This window comes from Odocoileus virginianus, chromosome 11 (assembly GCF_023699985.2).
Source record: "Odocoileus virginianus isolate 20LAN1187 ecotype Illinois chromosome 11, Ovbor_1.2, whole genome shotgun sequence".
In the NCBI taxonomy this organism is placed as follows: Eukaryota; Metazoa; Chordata; class Mammalia; order Artiodactyla; family Cervidae; genus Odocoileus; species Odocoileus virginianus.
Window position 1 is genome coordinate 51,104,651 of NC_069684.1, and position 17,292 is coordinate 51,121,942.

A 17,292-nucleotide genomic window follows, 5' to 3' on the forward strand; every position below is an offset into this window, starting at 1 on the left:
ACCTCATGAAATTGATATTTAGCCCTTTCTGACCTACAAAAAAAAAAGCTATTTCATATGGTTCAATCTAATATAATGTCTTTACCAGTAAATACCCCTATACGAGGCTGTCTCTATGTTAACAAGGATTGTGGTTGCCGTTCAGTTGCTCACTCATGTCCAATTCTTTGTAATCCCATGGAACTGCAGCACACCAGGCTTCCCTGTCCTTCACTATCTCCCAGAGTTTACTCAAACTCATGTCCATTGATTCGGTGATGCCATCCAACCATCTCATTCTTGGTCGCCCCCTTTTCCTCCTGCCTTCAATCTTTCCAAGTATAGAACCTGAGAAATCATTTCCTTCATTTCCCAACCATGGTGAATCTTTGAGCAACATTTGGAAAAAATAATAATAATAGTAAACAGTGCTAGAGGAGATGTGACAGGTGCAGCTGTCGTTGAGTCACCCTGGGGAACAGGCTTCCTGCTCATCGACTGGGCTCCCAGCCGTGGTCTCTGGACACTCTAGACTAGCACTAGCCAACAGAACTTTCTACAATGAAGAAAACATTCTGCTCTCTGCTGTCCAATACGGTAGTCACTAGCCACAGATGGCTGCTCAAGTCACTTGAGCATGAGATATGGAGCCTAGTATGACTGAGAAACTGAATTTTAGTGGCATTTAATTTGAATTAATTCAACTTCAATAACCACAGGCTGGCTGGTGGCAACCACACTGGACAGTGTAGCTCTAGATTTTTAATGACTGCTTCCAAGTCCTCGTTTCAATGGCCGAGACTGACCTTGGTCCTGCTCCATCATTTCCAGTAAAGTTAAATCTTATGGTAAATATGACCTAAACAGCAGACTGTAGAAAAAGCAATAACTAGCCTGAATCCTGCGCTAAGTCTGGAAGGAGAAGGTCAAGGTTGTATGCTGTGCCCCAGTCACTCGATAGGACAGATGTCCACTGCAGAGCAGGATATAATACACAAAGGCTGGAAAACCAGCAAGTGTCCTGGTTCACTTCTCCCCAGAAATCAAGCCTGAGGAAGCCTCAGGCACTAATATCATCTCTTCAGTTTGGGTCTTTATTTAAGGGTGGTGAGGAATGATGGTGACAGTTCAGTCTTGTCCACAAGTTTCTCAGTCTCAACTGGGGAAAAACCAAGACTGTGCAAGAAATGAAAGTGTCTGTGAATGTCTATGGTCCTCTTTCCCAGCTCAGAGCTCTGCTTGTTGCGGCAGGGGTCTAAAACCAAGCTAAAAGAACTTCATATCCATTCATTTATCTATCAGTTTAGTATACAGAGTGTCTCCTATGGGCTAAGAATCTCTGTATGGTCTGAAGATACAGAGATGAGCAGAACAAAGCCCTTGTATGCAAGTAGTTCACTTTCGAGTGGCTCATTCTAAAAAGGCTTTTTGAAAATTACACCTGGAATGATCCAACAGACTCAGCACAGATTCTTAAACAAGGTACCCTAGTAGTTTTCCTATTGAAAACTAGGTTCCTCTGGAGAAGAGCTTAGTATCCTAAGTAATTTGGTAAATACTCTACTCATTTGCATCCCTTTCAATGTCAGAATCTCTCCTGGTCTATGAGAGCAGGCTTCTAGTTTGGGGTTTCAAAGAAATTTTGAGACGTGTTGCATGTATCATGGTAAGGAAGATGATGACTGCCTTAACACATGCAGGAGCTAGGAACAGTTTGATTTCTCAGAACAACCGAGGAGGTGAATGAATACCTCAAAGGCTCTGTGTGGTGAGCAGCTCAAGGCATCAGCTTTCTCTTCTGATCTCTCCAGAGTTTTAAACAACCTAATATTTTTAAACTCTGATCAGAAGACTCCAGAACTAGATATCTCTATGATATATTGAAGCCTGTGGGCTCATCCTGAGAAGAGTCTGAAAAAAAGACACGATCAGTATAGATCTAAGGGTACAGCTGTAGGAAAACTTAACTTGCAAATTGACTGCAGTGACTTCTTGGTCAATCTATGTGTAGTTTTGTTACCAAATTGGCCAACTTGATCTGTGTAGAGGTCCTAGCCTGGCCAGAGAGGGAGGCTCTTTTTCCAATCAAATTCAGGTAGCCAATAGCAAAACAGATGCTGAGACGGGAACAGCACAAGCTTTATTCAAGGGCCAAAAAAATGGAGAAGTGGGAACTTTGTTCACAAATCAACTTCTCAACCCAGTTCGGATGGAGACATCAAATATGTAGGAGGATCGAAGTAAAAGGAAAGGATTTGTAGGAGGAATATTCATGAGCTATCCAAGAACAAGGGTGTGGTTTGGACCTAGAATTGATGCAACTCTCCTTGTCAGTCCTTGTATGGGCTTTTCCAGTTGTTGTCATGGCAACTGTCCATGAGCATGGTGCTGGTGGGTGTGTCATAACATGCTAACGTATTACAATGAGCATATAATAAGGCTCAAGTGGAAGTCAAATCTTCCACCATCTAGGACCCGGTTTAACCAGTTCTTGTTTTTTTTCTCTTTGCAGCTTCCTCCTAAAGCTTAGATAAGAGTAACTGGTTTCTATTCAAGGGAGAGGCAGGACTGTGATTCTGGGGCAAGCCTTGATAACAGTTTCATTCATTCACTCACTGAACAAATATTTATTTCATGCAGGCATGCCCAGAAATGTACTAAGTGTAGGAGGCTCAAAGATTTAAAAATATATGGTATCTTATCTGAGGAAACTATAAATAAATTTAACTAATTTATTTATTAAATAAAGTATAATAGAAGGAAGTTAAGCACCAGGAATAAGACACACAGAGACTGGGTACCTCTGGGAGCAGAGAGGAAAAGCTCTGAGCTGAGGTTTGTGAGGAGTGGGTGTCAGAAAAAGCTTCTCAGGGGAAGACAGTCTGAGCTGAGTCTTGGAGAATTATCTGAAAATGATATGATTAGAAGTGGTTCTTAACTGTCACAGTGCATCAGAACCAGCTGGGAATGAATCAAAGCCTGAACCTCTTCCAGGCCAATTAAATAAGCATTTTTGAAGGGAAAGCCTAGGCACAGGTGTGGTCTAAAGCTCTCAGGTGATTTTCATGTGCTGCTAGGGTTGAAAACCACTATTCTTGGAACTAGAGTGATAAGCAAGGGATGCTTCCTCTCTGTTGACCTTCTTGGGTTGATATAGAAAATTATTAGGTAGTCAGTGTAGGGTTAAGGCCTCGCTTTCTTCTTTTAAAAATACAACTCAAATTTCCACCTATTTTCTTACACCAGCATCTCACTTCATTAAACTGTAACCATACTCGTTCTTCCAGTTTTCCTGGCATTCAGAGGAATGCCTCCCTGGCCTGGAGGTCATAAAGCACTCAAACCCATGACAGGACAATCAGGAACTGATGTCCAACTTTTGGAGAAAGAAAACACTAGGTGAACCATCAACACTAAGATATGCATCTGGTCCTTAAACAATGGCCTGAGGTCACGAGAAAAGGTCAGGGGATGGAGACTCAATGTCTTAGGAAAACTCAAGGACTGAGAGATCAAAAAAGGCCATAAAATTGACAAACTCTGCATGACGACTTTTAAACTGACTGGTCAGGGATTGCATACATCAGAACCCCTAAACCAACCAAAAATGAACAGGTCAGTGTTGGCGAAGATATAAACTGCTGTGATTCCCACTGTTATGGGACAATTTTCCCCCTCTCGGGGTCTATGCTGAGAGCTTTGTACTTCTACTCTCTGAAAAAAAACTTTGCCTGTGTGAGTGTCTGCATGTCCATGGATTCTGTTCTTCGGTTTCATGAACAAGAGCTTGGATTCACGTTTCAGGGTTAGCACGGAACCAACACAGGATTAAAACTAGACAAAACTCTACTTCATGATCATTGCAATGAACCAGCACAGCAGAAACAAATGGCTGCTTCATACCCCACAATAGGCACTTGCATTAGCAAGACCAAGACATGAGAGCAATTGAGCAACGGATGGTTTATGTGGAGAAAAAATAGGGCTGAAATTAAATGGTTCCAGAAAAATTTGAACCCCTTAGTCTGGAAGAGATGCTTTATGGCTTAAATATACTTCCAACTTAACCTTGATTTAAGCCTTAAAGTCAAAACAGCACAAAACTGGGGAAAGAAACAAAAGTCCTGGCCTATTTATATACACCCCAAGCCCCACATCCTCTGTCCCCATGAGAAAAATTACACATAAATACAACCAAGCTAAACACCTAGAGTTGGAAGCAAGGAACACAGGGGGGAAAATGAAGAGAAGGATATAAAGTACAATAAGAGGTTCAATTTTTTCTAAAAGATTTTGCATGTTACCCAGCATATTCCTCTTTCTAGTTTGTATCACGCACCTTTACAAAAATAGAATTTACCAGCAGGGATCAGCCCATGGATTATCTTGTTTGAAATCACGGTTCCTGCAGCAAGGGCCCAAGGTGAGAGGCCAAAAAAATATAAGACAATCCGATGGGGATGAGCTGTGCAGGCAGCAGGAAGAGCTAGTCCCTCCCTGACCCCCTGGCCAAGCAGGTAACCAATGCCCTGCTCTTTCCTAGGCAGAGCATCAGTCACACCCACTTGGTCTATCCCCATATAAAGGTGCTAATGGGTCTCCTCACATTCCTTGGGTCTGTTTAAAGTACAGCTTTATGGGACTTCTCTGGCGGTCCAGTGGTTAAAATTTCACCTTCCAATGCAGGGGGTGTGGGTTCAATCTCCAGTTGGGGGACTAAGAGCCCACATGCCTCAGGGCCAAAAAAAAAAAAACAAAACAGAACTTAAACAACAGAAGCAATATGGTAACAAACTCAATAAAGATCTTTAATAATGGTCCACATCAGGTTCCTATTGACGTATGGCAGAAACCGACACAATATTGTAAAGCACTTGAAAGTGAAAGTCACTCAGTCGTGTCTGACTCTTTGCGACCCCATGGACTATACAGTCCATGGAATTCTCCAGGTCAGAATACTGAAATGGGTAGCCTTGCCCTTCTCCAGGGGATCTTCCCAACCCAGGGATCAAACCCAGGTCTCCCGCATTGCAGGCGGATTATTTACCAGCTGAGCCACAAGGGAAGCCCAAGAATACTGGAGCGGGTAGCCTATCCTTTCTCCAGCGGATCTTCCGGACCCAGGAATCAAACCAGGGCCTCCTGCATTGCAGGTGTATTCTTTACCAACTGAGCTACCAGGGAAGTCCAGAATTCGAGTTCTCTGCCAAGAGGAGGTGATCAGTCCCCAATCCTCAGCTCAGGCTGAGGCCCTTCGACCTGATTCCTATGTCCAGGACTAGGGGATTAGAAAAAAGGGAAGGTTAGGAAGGGTTAAGCGGAGAAAAGAGAGAGGGAAGGGGAAAGAGGTCAATAAAGTCTCTTGTTCCTTACCTGGTCGGGGCACTCTGGCACGTCAGGAGGAGACCAGGGATAAAAGGGTCCCAGCTGCGGCCACTGGGTCTGGTCCATCGGTGAGCAAGCTGGCCCCTGAGTACCCCGAGTGGTCAGGATGTCAGTCACAGCAAGGAAGAGTCCCCACCAGAGTCACAATTTGTTGCAGGAAGGGGGACCCCTTCTAGGACCCAACACTGGGCTCTTGTCTAACACTCAGAAATAAACTGTTCGAGGAGACACATGTGCTGAAAAAGCAAGAGATTTTATTAGGAAAGGGTACCCAGGTGGAGAGCAGTAGGGTAAGGGAACCCACTTATGCTTCAATTAAAAATAAATTTTTTAAATGTCTTAAATAAAGTATAGCCTTAATATTTACACCATGATTTCCTTTCTGTATCTGCCTCGAAATCACTACAGTCAATGAAGAATACCTATCTTCAGGATGTTAATTTGATAACTTTCCTTCTTTGTGAGAATCCTTGGTTATTAAGAGTGTGTTCCCTATTGTAAATCCTGCACTAGGGCTCCTCAATTTTTTTTGTTGTTAACTTTACCTTCCTAGGGTTTATCATCTGCCTCATAAGGTTCTTTCCCCGAGACAGGAGTAAAGAGAGGCCCACTTCCTACCAGAGAATAAAGATGCCCCATGGGTGACATAAATTCAGAATCAAAGACCCCTGAACAAAAACATTATATAAAGCTAATATGGTCCTTATGAATTTCAGTGTTCTTCACCCTGAGAGGTACAGGTGATACTTGGTAATAGTTTAGTTGCTAAGTAGGGTCCAACTATCTGCGACACCGTAGACTGTAGACCACCAGGGTCCTCTGTTCATGGGATTTCCCAGGCAAGAATACTGGGGTGGGTTTTCATTTCCTTCTTCAGTGGATCTTCGTGACCCAGAGATCGAATCCGGGTCTCCTGCCTTGGCAGGTGGATTCTTTACCACTGTGACACCAGGGAAGCCCACGGGTGATAACTCGGGAAAGTTTAATAAGAATAATAACACCAATTAGTAGTTGTAGTAAAGCTGTTATCATTGTCATAATCAGTAATAATATGAATACTAGTAACAAGGCTTGTTACTAGTAACTAGTAACAAGGCTTTGCTTCCCTCACATAAATCTCAGTCAACAAAGGAAGTCATCAAGTTTAGCAAACGGGCACATCCTGTGAGTTTTGAAGGGTTTTGCTGAAGTGGGTATTGAATGCTGGACAGTTGTTTGATGGTACAGTATATGCATTACAACTATAAAAGTCTCCTGGGCTCACCCCTAGTATCTCCAAACCCAGAGTCAGCCAGGTCTCACAATAATAATCATAGCAACATACTGTGTGCTTAGTCACTCAGTTGTGTCCGACTCTTTGCCACCGCGTGGACTGTAGTCCGCCGGTTCCTCTAACCATGGAGCTTCTCGAGGCCATAATACTGGAGAGGGTCGCCATTGCATTCTCCAGGGGATCTTTCCAACCCAGGGTTCGGACCCAGGTCTCCCACATTGCAGGTGGGTTCCTTACCATCTGAGCCACCAGGGAAGCCCAATCATAATAACTGCTGCTTATTAAGTGTGGACAATATTCAAATGTTGAGCTGAACGGTTACAAACCTTATCTCATATGCAAAATAACCCAAGGGAATAGGTATTACTATTAACTCCTTTTATAAATGATGGAACTGAGGCTGAAAGAGTTAAAATAACTAACCAAGGTCATACACATGACCCAGCGATTCGACCCTGATCTGCCACGTGTGGATCTCCAGAGACAGGGATGCGAAAAGCATAGGTTGGACTGAATTTGGACCCTGAAAGCTGGCTTCTGGCCTTGCCCAGGCCGCTTTGTATCTCCAAACCTCAGTTTCCTTGTGGTAGAATGAGGCCAGGCCTCCCGCCCTGCCTATGTCACAGTTACTGCAGTGATCAAGTGAAAAAGACTGGCTCTGAGGGCAGGTACCACCTCTGTCTTGCATCTCTGGCATTTTGCTTTCAATAAATGTTTACAGAAGTAACAATGCATCCAAAAGTGCTTAGGAAGCTGTAGGATATCATCAAGTACAAATGCATGAGACTCCTAAAGTGCTAGAGTCTGCAACACCCTTTGATGAAGGCTCGCTCTGCTCCCCAGAGTGCTTGTGGATTCATGGCCCAAACTTAGGCCTTCAAACCTGGCGGTCCAGTGGTTAGGACTCCGTGCTTTCACTGCTGAGGGTCAGTTCAATCCCTGGTTGGGGAACTAAGGTCTTGAAAGCCTTGGGGTACAGCCAAAAAAGAAGAACACATTTCTCCTCAAAGAGAATCACCCTAGAAGCTGAGGTATCAAATGCCTGCTCACGGAAGTACTTCAACCCTCCTGAGGCTGAGATAACCCCCGCCCCAAACCTAACAAAAACAGTGTGAATTTATGCATCTTCGTTTATGGGATAAATTAGCTAAATATGTTCCCAGCCTGCCATTTCTGCACACTTCACAGGCTAATGCCCTGAGGACAAGGCTCCCTCTGAGATCTGTTCAGCATCATGGAAACTCAAGTCTGCAGGGTTCGTAGGGCTCACCTTCACCCCACCAGCCTCCATCATTACAGGCAAGTTGAGAGGATCAGGGGGACACACAAGAGACTGAGGTAACACATAAAACCCAAATATATCCCATTGCTAGAACACTCATATTTGCCCACCGCAACACATGGGGTACCCCAGCTCTAGGATCCAGGTGAAATTCTGCCCCTACTTCCACTCTCAAAATAGCTTATCACTTCCCGGGCCCGGAAACAGAAGCCGGGTTGGGAGAGCGGGTGGAGCCATCTGGCTCTCTACCTCAGTCTCCTAAAATACCTCAGGAGGCCCAGAAAGGCCCCAGAGGGGAGAGGGTGTCACCACAGCACTGCCTGGGGACAGACCATCTAGTAGGGATGATGCCAGGAAGGCAGAGGCTAAGAAAACACGCTGCAAGGTCTGCACGCTGCCCTCTCTGTTCAGCACTGTTCTGTCCGCAGGCACCAAATGGCCCATCAGCTCCTGCCAGGCCGGCCAGGGCCGGGGCCCAGGCACCTGGGGCAGTCTATGGAGACCTCTCCCAGGAGGACCAGGCCCCACTGTCTGGGGTGTGCAAAGGTTTCTTGCACGCCCAGCCCCAAAGGCCAGAAGCCCACCACCCTTCACGATAGCACTTTTGCTTTGAAAACTGAGAATCTGCCATCTGTGGCCTGTGGCGTGAGCTGTGCTCTGAAAATACAAGGATAATTAGGACTCCCACCCTCAAAGTTCACATTCCCATGGAAAAACCACAGATGGGGCCAAATAGTAGAGTTGTCATTGCATATGAACTGAGGCTGCACCATGAAGGGCTTTATGTGCCAAGCTGAAGCACATGGATCATACGTCTACACTTGCAATCTCTAGATTTTGTGGGCTGCCAAAGATGAGCCAGAGGGTGAAGGAGGAAAATATTAAATTGTCCATCTATTTATTTTTATATAAATAAAAACAAAAATAAGATCTATTAATATTCATATAAGCAACGACTTTCACACCTTCACCAGGTCCACTCATCAGTGATGACCACACATCACTGAGGGTCTCCAGGGATCCTGGGAGCATGTAGACATTGGTGGACAGTGGCAATTTCATTTCTGGCAGCACCACGTGACCTACTCCATACAAGCCTAAGTCAGTGGAATTACACAACAGATCTAATTTTTAACTAACCACCCCAAAAAGGGGATAGAGGTTTACATTTTTTTTATCTAAAAAGAAAATATGGGTTGATGTAATAATGCAAGACCAAGAATATGAATACCAAGAAAAAGGCAACCCTGACACATTGTTAGCAACAATATAATCAGACTTCACAAGTCAGCCAGGAAGTTTTTAAATTACCCAGAAGACAATTTGAAATGTAGCTTTACATTTACTGTTGGTAATGAACTTAATCATAAGCTTAAATGGTGCCTGAGATATTAGCGAATGATAGTAGAGAAACCAAAGCAATTAACAAAGCATTTTAAAATATTGCTTGCATTATCTTTAATATGTCTTTTCTGAATTTTTATGCACAATGTGTTGGTACTGTAATGCACGTACAAAATTACAAATAAATGAGTGTGCATCTGCTGGGAGTGCACACGCAACACATTTCATTGCCAACAGTGGGCATTCAAAACGCCTTGGAAGTGACTGCTTTAAAAGATGCAATCCAGAGATAGCCTACACCCCCATCCCAACCCCCCTTCTTCCCGAGGACTTCTTTGGCTTTCATACTTAGCAACAGAAGAAGTGTTAAGAAGCAAAGCTAGGCATTGCCATGTTCACAACTTTGTCAAAGACCATCCCAAAGCCTAAGACCTATCGGTTTAACCAGACTGTTTCTTTCCACCATGGCCATGTGCCAGAAAGGAAACAGACCCAGCTAAATTCAGCTCTGCAACTCACAGAGATTTGGGGCAATTCACACCACTTCCACTCATGCAAAATAAAGTTGCTGTACTAGGTGCTTTTATTTTAATGCTAATTTTTTTTTTTTTTAATGTGGACCATTTTTAAAGTCTTCATTGAATTTGTTACAATGTTTCTTCTGTTTTATGTTTCCGTTTTTTGGCTGTGAGGCATGTGGGGTTTTAGCTCCCAACCAGGGATTGAACCTGCACCCCCTGCATTGGAAGGCAAAAATCTTAACCACGGACCACCAAGGAAGTCCCATCTTAATATGTATTTGAGGAATATTAATTTTCCATTTATGGCCATGGTTTTCTTATAAAAATCAATTCATGTTTATATGAGGGTTTATATGAGTGTTAAAATATTAAGCAAGTCATTTAGCTGGAGTGCAGACTCATATGTCAAAAATTAGAGAGATGGGATGGATGGATGAGGAAAACACCAGACTAGATATGCTCTATGTGGTATCCAGGTCTGAAACTCAAATATAGTAAAACTCTTACAGCAAATAATAGGACCTAGATAAGCATGTTTCAGTTTAGATTTTCCCCACGTCTTAGTTCATTCAGGCTACTATAACAAAAGCACCACAGACTGAGTGGCTTAAACAACAAACATTTATTTCTCAGTTTTGGAGGCTGGGGCCTCCAAGATCAAGGTGAAGGTTTTCAGGTTCTTCTGGCTAAGTCTTCACTTGGGGGAAGGGGCTGGAGCCTCTTTCATATGGGCACTAATTCCATTCATGAGGGCTCCACCCTCATGATCTAATTACCTCCCAAAGACCCCATCTCCTAAAACCATCACATTGGGGATTGCAGTTCAACATACAGATTTCAGGGACACAAACATTCATTCCATAGTACTTGAACACAAAGGACTCTGGCTCTTGATTAATATGAACAAATGCAAACCAAAGGATGATAACTGACATGGCCTCTGTGATGACAGCTTCTTTGACGTAGGGACCCTGATCTCTGAGCCCAAGACCTTCACAGGACCCTCTGGGAATTCCTAATATCTCTGGGCAGCTTTTTGTTTCTTTTTCCAGAAAAATGGAACGGGCAATTTGGTTGTTCTTTTAACAAAGAAACATTCTCTGCTATTCTGCTGTGAAATCTGTTATAGAAAGAAAGGACCAAATCCCAGGAAAAAGAGAGCAAACAGACTGATAAAACGTCAGCTGGAGGCCCTGTCACTCATCCAGGCTCCATCTCCCAGCAGAACCGTGCGGGTTTGGTGCCCCCTACTGTCCCCTTCCTGCCTCTGTCTGTGTCTTCTGTTTGTGTTCTGTGTCCCCTGGGTCCAGTGTCCTGTGTATCCCGTTCTGCCAGAGACAGACATCCCCAACCATGGTGGGCGGGAAGAGTCACTGCAAAATGAGCAGGTAACAGTGGAATGAGGGCACAGTCTTGTAAAACTGCATCTGAAACATCAATGATAAAATCCGTGACTGTTAAGAAAATCAAGGGCAGGGATGGTCCAGTAATTAAGACTCTTTGTCTCAATGCAGGAGGCTCGGGTTTGATCCCTGGTCAGGGAACAAGATCTCACGTATTACCATTGGCAAAGCCAAATAAAGAATTAATTAGTTAATAAATTTTAAAAGATCAAGTGCAGTGAAGTGGCTCTGCATCCCTGTCCCTCACCACTATCGTGAACTGCTGTGCGATCTGAGATGACAGCAGAACCTGGGAAGTGTCCTCAGCTAGACTGTCCCAGTGTCACCTGGATATACTGAGAACACAATTCCTGCTGCGCCAGCCCCTCTGTGCCTCTGAACTCAGGCTGGGAGCAGGCCTGAGGCATTTCAAAGATTTCTTCAAGAAATTAATAAACTTATATACTGAGTTAGGAGGCACTGGAAATAATCCAAAAGGTATTCAGTATAGACTAGGAGGAGGGGCCCTGCTCTCAAAGGTTTTCCATCCAGGGGGAAAAAGAGATAAAGACATAAATGGCTAAATAATACTAATCACCATTTATTGCCAGCCATTTATCATTATGCCCCATGTCAACAATACTGTGAACTGATCATCACCAGGTTACAGATGGGGAAACGGTCTCAAAAAGGCCAAAAGATACCAGCCAGATGTGGTAGAGGCAGGTCTCAATCCCTAGTCCACCTGACTCCAAACTCCATGCTCTGCACCCCACATCCTCTATGCCTTGATCCTGTCACTCACAAGGGGAAGCCGCAGCCACCCACGCTGGCGCACACGGGCACACACTCGTGGACAGCGTGGGTGCATACCCACCACAGGGTCTCCTCAAGGGTCAGAGGAACATCAATGGGTGGGATGGGAAATATACAAACGTTTATTTCTTTTCTTTAAAAAAACAAACAAGGTTTAAAACCATGACACGGTGTATCGTTGGATAAAAATAGCTTTAAATGATAATAAAAGTGTTAATTGTAAAAAATATTGTTATTCATTTTGTTGGTGGGTACAGGGCTATTCATGGTATCTGTACAGTTATATATTTTTAAAGAATTTTCCTAGATAATATTTTTCAAGAAGAAGGAAAGACACTGGAAGTGAGTATGAATCCCCCAAGGATCAGAATATGAAATGAAAATCAGTCTCTTAGCAATCACATCTGAGCTTGACCATGAAACCACAGGTTCGATCCTGGTGGAGAAAGTTTTCTCTATTTCACAGCAGCTTTCATCTGGGGCCCTCTGAGTACTTTCCAAACACAAATTAATTGCATCTCCTGTCACCTCCAAAAAGATGGAGGAGTATTTTACAGATAGTTAAAGAGAGTCTATGGGAAATGAAGTGTCTTGTCTAACATCACACCGTGAGATGCACACTGCATTGAGACTAGAGACTTAGAAATTTGACAGGCAGCCCTCTGGCCTGACCACAACTGTGATGGTCTCCCCGATAAAGATGAACAGGCCACAGTGTCGGCGGCTCCCACAGAACTGACACAGCGTAATGCACCATGCCTTGAAGGAACAGCCCTGACAGAGAGGTCAGCCTCCCTTTCTTCACATGAAGCCTCATCTGAAAATATCCTTCCACACATAAATAGACATCTTTTCCAGGGACAACCCAAACCACATCCTCAGGCTTTTATTTGACATGTCCAGCCCGGCTTTTTTAAGCACAGGGCCTCTGGTGGAATGAGGCAGCTCACCTCCTGTCCTGTGTCCCCTTCTCTCAGCAGACAGGAGGTGGCAGGAACAAGGGAAGGCCATCGGCCTCGGGCCTCCACCACCAGGGGAGGCTTAGTCCAAGCAGAGCCAGTAGGGAGACCACTGGCTCCGGAATCCCCTGTGGAGTCACAGGAAACATCTCTGACGGCGGATCCTGGAACTCATCTCCTCTTGTGGTTCCTCTTCCCTGCCTACCTGATCCCCACAGCATCAAGGGCAAGCGACTGGCCGGGACACTGATAAGGTTCTGGTCCTTACCGTCTCAATTGCCTCAATTCTTAGCCTCCTAACTGGCCTCTGTGGCTCCAGACTGCTGAACGCAATAGTCCTGAAGCACAAATCTGACCATGTTGGGCCCCCGCTGAAAACATGAGACCTCCCCACCTGTGGAGGATGGAATCCACACTCCTTCGCACGGGGCAGGGAGCGCCTGGCTCCCACTGAGGCCTCCAGCCTCACCCACTTCTGCTCCCCCTTCCCAGAAGCAGAGCTCCCACAGAGAAACTCCCCACAGAGCATCCAGACATGCCATTCACAGGTCAGTGAAGAGGGAGGAGTCCAGGGTTCAGGGATCAAGCTTAAGCTAGGCAGGATGAAGAGGGTGGGCCAGCAGCCAAAAGACAAGGAAGTGCCAAGCTGCGGACACCACCGCTTTTCTCAGGTCTCCCGCCCCATGGCTTCCTGGGTTTGCTCCGGGGAGACTCTGACCCAGTCCACTGAAGCTCTGAGGGTGCAACGAGGCCTCAGGACACTCTTTAGCTCTAGATGCCGCCCCAGCAGGCCAGACTGAGGCACCGCCGTGAGTCCAGCACTCACGCTCCTGGGTGAGGGAGATGCAGAGGCGCCCAGAGCCTGAGCGCCTGTCTCATCACCTGGGCACCTCACACCACAGCTTTGGAATCACCTGGTGGCCAAGGAGCCACAGAGGAGTCTCTCCTGGGGGAGTGACACGATCAGATGGGGGGGTGGGGCTTTGCAGAAAGACCACTCTGGCAGTTGTGTGGAGGTGAGGAAACAACTTGGGAGATGGTGACAAGAGTCTGGGGGGAGATGGCAAGCGCCTGAACTGTGCAGGGACACTGGGCTCAGGGAGAAGGGTGGTGGGTCTCCAGGGCTGGGTGGAGATATCTGAGGTGGGGGAAGCATGGAGCCAGGATAGATAGAGGGAACCAAGAGGAATACTCATGGTCAACATACCAGCAGGGAAGGGGGTTTTACTTACCCTGATGTTTGCCCAGCAGCAGAGACTAAGGGCTACTCTTCCCTTTTAGTATCTGACACATTTTACCTCCAGTTTTTGCTCAAATGCCTAGTTCCACTACTAGACTATAAGTTGGGTGGGTGCTCGGCCGCTCAGTCATGTCCAACTCTCTGCAACACCACGGACTGTAATCTGCCAGGCTCCTCTATCCGTGGGATTTTCCAGGCAAGAATACTGGATCAGGTTGCCATTTCCTCCTCCAGGGGATCTTCCCAGCCATGTGTCCTGCACCTCTTCATTGGCAGGCTGACTCTTTATCATTGAGCCACCTGGGAAGCCCCAAACTATAAGTTACTTTATGATAAAAAAAAACGTTGTTAGGAATTCCCTGGTGGTCCAGTGGTTAGGTCTTGGTGGTGCTTTCATTGCTGGGGGCTAGGGTTCAATCCCTGGTCGGGGAACTAAGATTCCAAAAGCCACACAGTGCAGTCAAAATAAAATAACTTCGTTGTTTTTTTTTTAATCTTACTGTATTTATCTTTGAACCCCAGAGTCTAACACTGTACCTCACATAGAATAAATGTTTAATAAATAAAGTCAATAATGTTTCACCAGCATGCAGATTCTCCACCATTTGAACCACCGGGGAAGCACCAGAAGTGTTAGTCACTCAGTCATGTCTGCCCCCCCGGACTGTAGCCCACAAGGCTCCTCGGTCCACGGAATTCTCCAGGCAAGTGGGCAGCCATGCCCTTCTCCAGGGGATCTTCCTGACCCAGGGATCGAACCCAAGTCTCCCACATTGCAGGCAGATTCTTTATCGTCAGGGACGCCCACAAGAACATATACATATAGAACTAGTGGGAGAAGGTGGAGCTAGGCCGTATTTCTAAGGATGCTGAATTAAGTGGATAGTTGTATATTTGATACTGTAAATGATGGGGAGTCATGGAAGTTTTACGAGAAGGACAATAATTTGATCGGAGCTATGAGAATCCCATGAACAGAGGAGCCAGCTGGCTACAGTCCACAGGGTCACAAAGAGTCAGACATGACTGAGTGACTAGCACAGTGCTTAGGGAAACCAGACAGGCCAAGACACGTCTAAGAGACTAGAGCAGGGACGGAGGGAAGTAAGATTAGCCAGAGAGCTGTAGCAATGTTTTAGCGTGAAGGACTCCTGCCGAGAGTCTCACTCATGGCCTGTGGCCCCATTCTGTAGAATGCGAGCTAAGTCACTGCTCATTAAATTGAAAATCACAGCCCAGGAATTCCAATTAGGACAGACGCAAATACAGTATGAAGTCCAACTGTATTAGTTTGCCCATTTGTCTTTGATGGGAAAGCCCACTCCTTCAAATGCCAAAGGCATTTACAACTTTCCCAAGTTTCAGCCTGTACCATCTTGGGAGTCTGAAGAGGCCCACATCTGGCTTTAATGAGCACTGTCAAAAAAGAAACATGGCTAGAGAGCTAGAAAGGAGGGAAAACCTTGCATCTGGGGGTAAATGGGGAGGGAAAGGTTTTATCTCAAACCATCTAGCTTCTCTTTTTTAAGACTCCCCACCACCAAATGCACTTCAGGCCTGGATTTTCACAATGCTTACAAATAACAGAAAACAGGGGCTAAAATGGAAACCTGTTTCATTTGTTACTTGGCTATGGCAGATGGCCTGATCCTGACGTTCAAGGAAATGGACTTTGTTTTCAGAGAGAAGAGCCTATAAAACAATGAAGAGCTGTCCAGGATGGGCAGAAATGCTTACCCCTTAGGCACAGATGTCAAACGTGTAAGTGAACTATAAACAACATTCATGGTCTAGTGGGGACCAAGCCTTCATATCTCCACATACAAGCAGGTAGCAAACACTTCCATATGTGAATGCATATATAACCAATTGAAGGAGAAGTCTTGACACAAGGTATACACTTAAACGTCCCGCGCACTAAGTCCATGAGGTTTCTGCATTCAGTAAGACTCTAACTGGGAAGCAAGAGGCCAGGTACCTGCTTCTTGCAGACACCTTTGATAAAAGAGCAGGGATGGAGTGAATTTGGGGTTCAGACTGTGTTATACTTAAAGCCAGGGGTCCCCAAACTCTGGGCCACAGACTAGCACCAATCTATGGCCTGTTAGGAACCAAGCCACATAGTAGGAGGTGAGCAGCAGGCAAGCGAGTGAAGTTTCATCCATATTGACAGCTGCTTCCCATTGTCCTCCCATTGCCCCCAGATGGGACCGTCTAGTTGCAGGAAAACAAGCTCAGGCCTCCCACTGATGCTATATTATGGTAGGTTATATAATTATTTCATTACATATCACAATGTAATAATAACAGAAAGGGCTTCCCAGGTGGCTCAGTGGTAAAGAACATGACTGCCAGTGCAGGAGATGCAGGAGACAGGCGTCCAGTCCCTGGGTCAGGAAGATGCCCTGGAGGAGGCGATTGCAACCCACCCCAGTGTTCTCGCCTGGAGAAGCCCACAGAGGAGGAGCCGGGCAGGCTACAGTTAGTGGGGTCACAAACAGTCTGACACAGCTGAGAGACTGAGCACACACACGCACAATAATAATAAAGTGTACAATAAGCGTAACGTGCTTGAATCATCCCCAAACCATCTCCCCACCACCAGTCCATGGAAAAACTGTCTTCCAGAAAACTGGTCTCTGGTACCAAAAAGGTTGGGGACCTATGAACAAAACCTTTTGGTTTAACCATGGACCCTAGTTAGCAAATCAGGCTGAAGTCTCTAACATCATGGGGGTCTGAGATATATCAAATATACATGTATTTGAGAAACACTTATACAGACTTTATTATATGCCCAGCACTATTTTAATCACTTTAAAAATATTTATTTAATTTAATGCTCATAATAAACCCAGAAGACAGGCACTGTGATGAGAAAACTGAGACACAGGATACTAAGCCTGCCCAGGGTGCCAATGCTACTAGGTGACAGAGTTAAGATTTGAAACCAAATCCTGTGTCTCAACGCTAACTCCTGACCTTGTACACACCTCTTTTCTGTGTTGATTAAAACATGATCATCATGGAAGTAACCCAGATGCCCATCAGCAGACGAATGGATGAGGAAGCTGTGGTACATATAAACCATGGAATATTACTCAGCCATTA

The 17,292-nt window shown here is 45.3% G+C and overlaps 1 protein-coding gene across 2 annotated transcripts in view; it reads right to left on the reverse strand.

Annotated features, from left to right (window-relative positions):
* The window catches only part of CNIH3 (cornichon family AMPA receptor auxiliary protein 3), a 264,615-nt gene that overhangs the window by 195,946 nt on the left and 51,377 nt on the right, over positions 1-17,292 (reverse strand). For both annotated transcript variants that reach the window (XM_070474453.1, XM_070474454.1), the window contains exon 2: positions 5,353-5,600. In XM_070474453.1, the coding sequence (XP_070330554.1) occupies positions 5,353-5,430 (78 nt within the window). In that variant the 5' untranslated portion in view covers positions 5,431-5,600. The remainder of the gene's footprint in view (positions 1-5,352; positions 5,601-17,292) is intronic.